This window comes from Pecten maximus, chromosome 12 (genome assembly GCF_902652985.1).
Source record: "Pecten maximus chromosome 12, xPecMax1.1, whole genome shotgun sequence".
Lineage (NCBI taxonomy): Eukaryota > Metazoa > Mollusca > Bivalvia > Pectinida > Pectinidae > Pecten > Pecten maximus.
In genome coordinates, this window is record NC_047026.1 from 23,223,864 (window position 1) to 23,232,600 (window position 8,737).

At 34.2% G+C, this 8,737-nt stretch overlaps 1 protein-coding gene across 1 annotated transcript; it reads left to right on the plus strand.

Moving 5' to 3' along the window:
* Nucleotides 1–294: 294 nt before the first annotated feature.
* On the plus strand, nt 295–2,786 carry LOC117339449. The gene is made up of 2 exons (XM_033901028.1): nt 295–1,234; nt 2,076–2,786. The coding sequence occupies exons 1-2, from the start codon at nt 337–339 to the stop codon at nt 2,252–2,254; spliced, it is 1,077 nt and encodes a 358-aa protein (XP_033756919.1). The 5' UTR covers nt 295–336; the 3' UTR covers nt 2,255–2,786.
* The last annotated feature ends 5,951 nt before the right edge of the window (nt 2,787–8,737 follow it).

Consider the following 8,737-nt stretch of genomic DNA (forward strand, 5'->3'; position numbering starts at 1 on the left):
TATAGTCTCATAAATAGAATTGGGTTTACTAACGACATATAGGCGCATGCAACACAGAATATACATATAACATACATATATATACAATCGGCACATTTATACAATGGCTTGAGAGTTGAATAACACAGCGCAGTACTCTTGTTTCCAATGCATATTTTTTTCTTTGTAGAATAATGTGTAGTAAGTGTAGTCTATATTTTAGGTCTGTTTGGTGTTCCCCCTGACCTATGTGCTGCCATGTTTATCCTGGGAATTGTTGACTTCTCAAAAACTACTGACAGCCTCAAGAGACTCAAAGAGTTTCACATCATTGACACCAACGATGATATTCTAGACATGGTTATTGCTTGCTATGAAAAGTGGAGAAAGAACCCCAGTGCATTAGCTCCGGATGTGTTGGTTTCTCGACACCCAAAGGTTGACAAAGGCAAGAACTACAGCCAAAGTTGGGATGACAAAACAGATAGGAATAGAAGACATGGTCGTTGGCATAGTCAAAGTCATAACCAAGGTCATCATGGTAATCAGTCTGAAGACAAAATGGACTGGAATAGTAAACAAGGTCGACATGGTAATCAGGATCGGTCTGAAGACAAAATGGACTGGAGTAGTAAACAAGGTCGACATGGTAATCAGGATCGGTCTGAAGACAAAATGGACTGGAATAGTAAACAAGGTCGACATGGTCAAGGTCAAAAACAAATTGATGGTGGTGGTCAAGGTTACACTCACAGTCATGGTGGTGGTCAAGGTAACACTCAAGGTCAGAATCAGCAAGGCAGAGGAAGACCACACAACTACAAATCTTGTTTATTTGAAGAGAGAACAAAATCTTTTATTTTCAGAGGAAAGTTGAAGGTTTTCATTTATGGTGCAGATATCATTACCTTGGATGTTGATGCCATTGTGGCAACAGATGGTGAGGAGCATAAGGGAACCATTTCTCAGGCTATAGAGAAAGCTAATGGTTCAACGTATTGGGCAGAGTTCAAAGATTGGCTCACGATAAAGAAAGAAGGAGATGTTATTTTAGCAAAACCGAACAAACTGAAACATTTGTGTTGCATATATCACATCATCATGGAGCCCTTTTCATCCTGCATTACTCCATCACAAGAAAAACTTCATCTTTTGAAAAATGTTGTGTTAAAAGTCTTGGAACAAGCCAACAATTTACCAATGAAGGAAAAGAAGCAAGCACTGAAGAAGATGGCCATGTCGATTCCTGGTGCAGGTAAAATTTTCAATTGGTGCATACACTTGTGTTTTCAACATTAAGGGCAGTATAATGGTAAATTCGAAGAGGGTGAAGTTGTTGCTTGTGATCTCTCTGGAGGTCAGAATGTTCTAATTGATGAAAACAAAAACCTCTGAAATTTGAAATGCAGGACTGTAGAACAAGTATCGAATTACATGGGGGTGTAAGCCATATAAGATATAAATATCAAAGACAAAATGCCATGGATTTTTCTTGGACCTTTTCGCTGCTTTATACCCCTGTAGACTACAAATAATTTAAGTTACTTTAGAGATATCTCAAATGTCAAAATCATTCAAACTCGGCTGTCAGAAGTAAGTTAATTCCGTAGTACCGAGTATGTTGTTAGAACCTAGCAATCTGAGACGTAATATGCTGTGATTAAGGCAGTAGACTTTGTTTATCAGATATATCTTGGCAACTTTCAATATAAAAGAAACAAACGGGATATATTTTAATGTATTGCATTTAAACTTCTATATATCCTGGATGATATGTTGCCAGTAACATGATTGGATGAAGAACACTACCTAATACGTTTTCAGTAAGTTAGAGTATTGTATAACAAACTATTTTTGTGTACTTTCTTTCGTGGTTTGGAACTTCCAAATTATTTTGTGGGTACAAAATTTCGTGGTTAACCCATGTATCAATAATATAACAATAATGCGTGCAACAATATCCACTGTATTTATATATCCGGTTCTATAACAAGCACAAAAACGAAAGGTTATACACAAGCAGCGTTTCATGTTATATAGCATCCACGAAGTTCCTGGTTCAGTTTGATTATCCTGTCTGTATTTGTATGTTTTAGAATCCCTGGAAAACCCCATTTACATTGAGAGATGTTCTGAGGTCATGTTTAGTGCCATTGATGAGTTCACACGGAGGAATCAACAGATCCGTTTGATGGAGGTTCATCTGGTAGACATGAGAGAAGAGGTTGCCAATGTGTTAAGGCAAACGTTCCACAAACAGGTGAAAAGTCATTGAAAAAGAAAGCCCCGTCTCCTACCTTGATGTTAGACCCTATTTCAATCACTTTCCTATCCGATTAGATCGGGAGAATTCTGATGTTAGCCCTATATTAATCACACTCGCCTCCCTATAAAGGTCGTACGTCTTCTGATCTTAGACCCTATTTTAAATTACATCCCATTCCCTATTTAGATCGGGAGAATTATGATGTTAGCCCCTTTTTTAATCACACTCTCCTACCTATTTAGGTCGGGAGACTTCTGATGTTAGACCCTTTTTTGATGTTGGAATAAATTGTCAATAAAATGCCATTGTGCATAATTAATAGGAAATTAATCAAATAAATTTGAAAGAAAACCTCCTTTTTCATGTTAACTATCAAGACAACGACTATCTTCATCAAGTTGATGATGAACTTGACGCCAAAGGAATAGATTTGTAGTTCACTAGAAGACTAACCAAACCCTCTCCTACTGTAAACCTTGTACATTTAACTCAATACGAGGGCTGATTGATAAGCTGTGAGTCTTGTTTTGAAGAATTTGAATTTTGCTGAACATATTGTATTATTTTTCAACACAACCCCCTTCAGTATCTATACAATTTTGCCAGCAGTGTTTAAGAGCCTCAATGCCACTTTTATAGAACTCCTTTTCTTGGCTGATCAGAAAGTCATCCACTGCATGTTAGGGTTAGGGTTAGGGTGCCTGAATTAACTGTTTTCAGTTTTGCAAATAGATGAAAGTCTGATGCAGCTGAGATTAGGTGAATAAGACGGACGCTCAATCAATCTAAAGCCACAATTGTGAATGGCAGCCATGGCAATGACAGACTCTTTCATCCTAACCCTAACCAATTTTGTTCATTTTGCAATAGCCGCTTGTCTTGTTTACTTTAGAGTGCTACCTCGTTGATATGAACTGACCAAATTGGGGATACGGCCCTATATAGTCAGAGAATAGTAGGACTTAAAAACAACAGTACCTCCTCAATATGAGACTCATAACTTATCAATCAGTCCTCGTACATTACAATATACTACTGCTAGATATGCATTATAATGGGCATTTATATATTATAATATATTTAATGTTGTTGACCATGTCCGTGTGAGATCTCAATCTGAGCTCTTCCACCTTTTTTTCTTTAGTAGAGTTATATATCCCAAAATCGTTCTTCAGAATGCCTTCCCATATACATTTATATAGCAAGAAGTGTACGTTTTTATCCCTTTCCCTTATATCTGGAGTGTACTTATTGTCTTCCCATATATCTGGCTGGAAGTATCATTTATCACCTTCAATTTCAACATATTTTATTGACTGATGTTAAAATCAATATAGGATTGGACATCAGGCAGAGCCTATATATGTCCTCTCCTTACATAAAACAGGTAAACAAACCTAAACATATTTACATACAACCAATATGTATTATACAATTAGAAGGGAGGTATCTTCTTAGATTGTTCTGATTTTTGCATGATTAGAAGAAATTAACTTCTTAAAAGAGGGTTGAATTGTTGTGAGATGTATAGATATGCCTATTTGGTAAAATTGAGCCCCCCCCCCCCCCCCCCCCCCCCCCCCAACAACAACAACAACAACAACAACTACAGGCCCACAGTCCATATGTATATAACATAATAGCCATCCACTGATGGGGATCAAAACCCAATTTCACCAAATAGGTATATATAGTTTGTGAGTGGAGTTATAATAAAGCACACAGATTATATTTTCAGTCTAAAATTGCTGCTGTAGAAGTTACCTCGTTTTAACATGTATATTATATACACTATATTACAACAATGCCAATTTCCATCCAGTCCATTCTCCACCATTTGTGCATTAATAGGGTGTTAGAGGTATACTGTACAATGTATATGCTGCATAACTAAATAAGTTTCAATGAAGAATAAAAATAAGAAATAAAATAAAAATCAAAAATGGGGGATGATGCATGTCAAATATCAAATCTTTCAGTTTCATGTATGTACTGTGTTACACATTTTAATTTAGTATGTCAATATTGACATTATTGTTACATAGATTACATCCTTTTACAAGAGCATTAATATTATAGTGATTGTGATCATCTTGAGTGTTTATTTATGCTAAGCTTTGAATTAGATGTTATCTAGCATTATCCAAGAAAGGACATTCAAACATGAAATGTTGATTATTTTCATTTTCATAGTTACATACACATGCTACACTCGTCCTCTGTCGTCAATAGACTTTTCTAATCAACACCGACCTTGATAATAATTAACACCCTATTTGCCTACTTCTATGTAATTTATCAAATAAAATGTATAGGTGGTACCCCTACTTCTTTTTGGGGCCGCGGTGGCCGAGTGGTTAAGGTGTACCGACACTTTATCACTAGCCCTCCACCACTGGGTTGCGAGTTCGAAACCTACGTAGGGCAGTTGCCAGGTACTGACCGTTGGCCGGTGGTTTTTCTCCGGGTACTCCGGCTTTCCTCCACCTCCAAAACCTGGCACGTCCTTAAATGACCCTGGGACATTAAACAAAAACAAACCAAACATACACATGCTGCTGATTCAACTAGGTGATCATTATAAAGATTTGAGTTTAGGTTTTGAGGCATTGTTTTTTAATTGGCAGAGTATTATGTTATATTTCCTTTGTCCATTGTACTTGAATATATTACTTACCTCATATATGTCATTATTATTATTATATGTATATTTAATGAGTTTTTTTTAATTGATTTAATGTACATGTATTAGCATTTAAGACTTCTCTGTCTAGTTGATTAAACTCATTAAGGGAAAAACCTTTTTGAGTAACTTTTCAGTTCTGCAAAGTGGGGGATTGAAATGTCGATTATTTCTAAGTAGATATCTAATGTGTTTGTTGTCATGAATGTGTGGTTCAATAATATCTGCAAGGTATTTAGGTGTTTCATTGTTTAATATTTTGTACCTATCGCCTTCCCATATATCTGGCTGGAAGTGTCACTTATCACCTTCCCATATATCTGGCTGGAAATGTCACTTACCACCTTCCCATATATCTGGTTGTAAGTGTCACTTATCACCTTCCCATATATCTGGCTGGAAGTGTCACTTATCACATTCCCATATATCTGACTGGAAGTGAGTTTACCTATCACCTTCCTATATCACCTTTCTATTATCTGACCAGAAGTATACTAGATAGCTTAGTAATATATGACTATCATATAATACAGTGATTCGATTATAATAGTTATTATTGATACATAAATATAAAGTTCACTGCAAAGTTGCTTGCCAGAACATGTAAATTGCATTTTTTTTTCTAATTGTGTGTGCAAGAACAAAAATTTGCATTAATTTTCCACAATGTTACTAGTTTGATTGTTATCACTAGGTACTTGTTGTAGATATAGATACATTAGTTATTGATATATTTATATTGATATTGATCACTTGTATATATAAAATGATTGCAGTATGTACATCACTTTCTCTAATACATACATTTCCTCTTCTGATACGCCTGTTAAATTTGTCGGGATTAGTATGGTATGGCGTAAACTTTCGTTTGTCCGGCAATCTCCTCTTACATTTTTCGACCAATCTCTTAATATACTTTATGGTCATGATATGAAGTTTTGTCTCCCTGAAAATAATAATAATTCCGATTTCTTTACACAAATCTTTGTTGTTTTTTTTATTATTATTCATTTCGGTTTTTATTTTGTCTTTGTCCGGATATCTACATTTTCAACTGATTTCTTTGGTATTCGCTAGGTTTTATAAATATGATATTGTTGTTGCTTTTCCCGGCAGTGTCCTCCTTCATTTATGACAGATCTCTTTGAAACTTTGAAGACATTATGATTCTGATATAAAGTGATGTCCGTTTGAAAAGAATTCCTATTGAACTGCTTTTGCACAAGTCATCCCCCTTTCTTTATTTCATTATTCTTTTTTCTTCTTCTGGAGTTATTGCTACCAATTTTTTATTTGGAAGACTTGAGTACTTGTATATTTGTTTTCTTCAAACTGTCTGAAAATTAAATAGACTTTGTAATGAAAAGATATATTGATAGTATGCCAGAAAGCCACCCTTTCAGGTGATGAAAATTATATTTTAAAAGATAAAATATAACAATGCATTGACATTTTGACGTACTTATATTATTTATGTCTGCAGTACTCTAGATAAATTTCATATTGTTTCGGGTGATAAACAAAAAACAGAACTATATTAATTTGTGTTGTTTAAATTAATATTTTCATTCATTTGGAGCATTTAAATACAATGCATGGTATATATGGATGTTATAAATAAAATGTTATTAAAGCACATCACACTTAGTGCACAGTACGATGTTTTCCAACAAATTAAGCTCGATCACTTATATTGTTTACACTACATGTAATTTGAGCTGTTCACTTTTCCGAGTAATATTCTTATAACTGTTAAACGCACATAAGTTATTCTTTACATTGAACAGCCTCCCTCTCCTCCATGCCTGCCGTGCCATATTACGTCATAATGGGCACACTAGTGCTATGGTGTTGTCGTTGACAGTCCTTTGAATCACACTAAGCTGTACCGGTATATATTTTATAATATAACACTGATGCAGTTGTAAGTAATCACTTGTTTTGTAGATGATATTAGTATAATTATTTATTTGTATCCCCTGTACTGTGTAATGTTGTACAATATAGTGGTAAGCTTGTCAACAGAGTACAGTCAGGAAGGCACCACCTCTTCATCCATTTGGTTCCCAAAAGATCATTTTCATTTCATTCCAACATATTTTATTGCTTGAACATCAGGCTAAGGCTATATCAAAGTTCTCTCAAGAACTTAGTATATTTATTACAAATAATGAGTGAATCTGGTTATTTTAGTCAAGAATGAAAAATATAATATATACAGTGTATATATATAGAGTTTATCAACATTTGTAAATAATATATAGTGATAATATTATTTTACAATTTGTAAACTAAAGAAATACTAGTGCCCAGTTACTACACAGGAGGGAGACCAAGTGTTTGCTCAAAACCAGTTTAAGACTGTAATGTCCATTTTATAAATACCAGTAGTCACTCGTTTTAGATGCCTGGAACAAATTGCCACAACATATTATAGATGCAACAGATGTGAAACAAATTGAAAACTGGACAATCGTTGGAGATATTTAAGCCATATTTATATGCGAAGTACACTTTATTTACAGAATTGATAGACAGATAGTGTGATTACATAATATATCCCTCTATTCATTGTATTATATAACTATGTAAATGAGGAATCGTATAGGTATAATCACAGCCTCCTTGTTTTATTTGGAAATTGAATTACATTATCTGGGATGTGAATATTTTCACCATCAACAAGATCCTTCGATCCTTTCAATGACATGTTAAGGTTAAGTATTGTTGATTGTGAAGAAATTCCCAAAGAGTATCCCTATGTATATTATAATGTGGGCATAAGAAGAAGAAATGGTATGATGTTTCAAACCCAATACCACAACTAACAGACAGGTGAATCCTTCAGATGATCTTTAAATCAAAGTTAAACTGGCTTACACCGTTCCTTACCAGACATAAAACTATATCATCATGTCTAGTACCATGATTGTTGAAGATAACTGAACTGTATTCATATCTGTATTTTCAGTAGATGTCATCCTTTCAAAAACTAGTGGAGGGTCATTAAGAATTTCAACTCTTAAATAATTACTAAAATCAAGGAACATAGAAGGAAAGAAGCTATTATAAAAAAATCGCTGTGGCATTGTGGAGGGCTACCAGTTATGTATTATATTGAACATAAGATGTTTGTTTTTTACGTCTGTTTTCAAGCTTTTCCCATCCCAATTGACAGGTAGGTGTACTATTATGTAGGATATTGTACATAAGAACTTAGTGTATGTTTTACGTCTGTTCTCAAGATTTTCCCATCCCGTACGTTTTTGGATTCTTGTTCTTGGATCCCAGTTCACATCTGTGTACTCTCCAAGTATAAGTCTGAGAAAAGAGGTAAAAATATTGATAAGAAATTATCTGTCAACTACTTGTTTTATAAGATATTTAATTCTCTTAAATACGCTTAATATCCTGTATGTTTTGTATGCGTTTGTTCCATGTACCATCAGTAGATAATTAAAAAAGAAACTCCTAAATGATTACTTAATTCACATGTCATTATCATCAAACTTAAGGGACATTTTAGGAATACATTGTTCCAAGAAATTTGCAAATCTGTAGCCGAAATTCTGATATATGTACTATGTGATATCATCTATAGCTGAATTACCAACTAATTGTGTGATCATATAATGGTACATTAATTGCTTATTATAGAATTTGTCATTTTATTTTTGTTTGTCTACCTGACAATTGAGCTAAGGACTTGATATATTTATTGTCTGTCCCATTGTGTCATTTTCTCAATCAAATAACTTTTTTTATGAACAAAGAGTCCTAAAATAATCAACTTTGAAAGTCTCATCCCT

Excerpts from the sequence above, each read along its gene's own strand:
- LOC117339449 (XM_033901028.1), top strand. The coding sequence starts at position 337 with ATGGTTATTGCTTGCTATGAAAAGTGGAGAAAGAACCCCAGTGCATTA. Across the intron at positions 1,235-2,075 it reads CATGTCGATTCCTGGTGCAG|AATCCCTGGAAAACCCCATT; the intron begins GTAAAATTTTCA and ends TGTATGTTTTAG.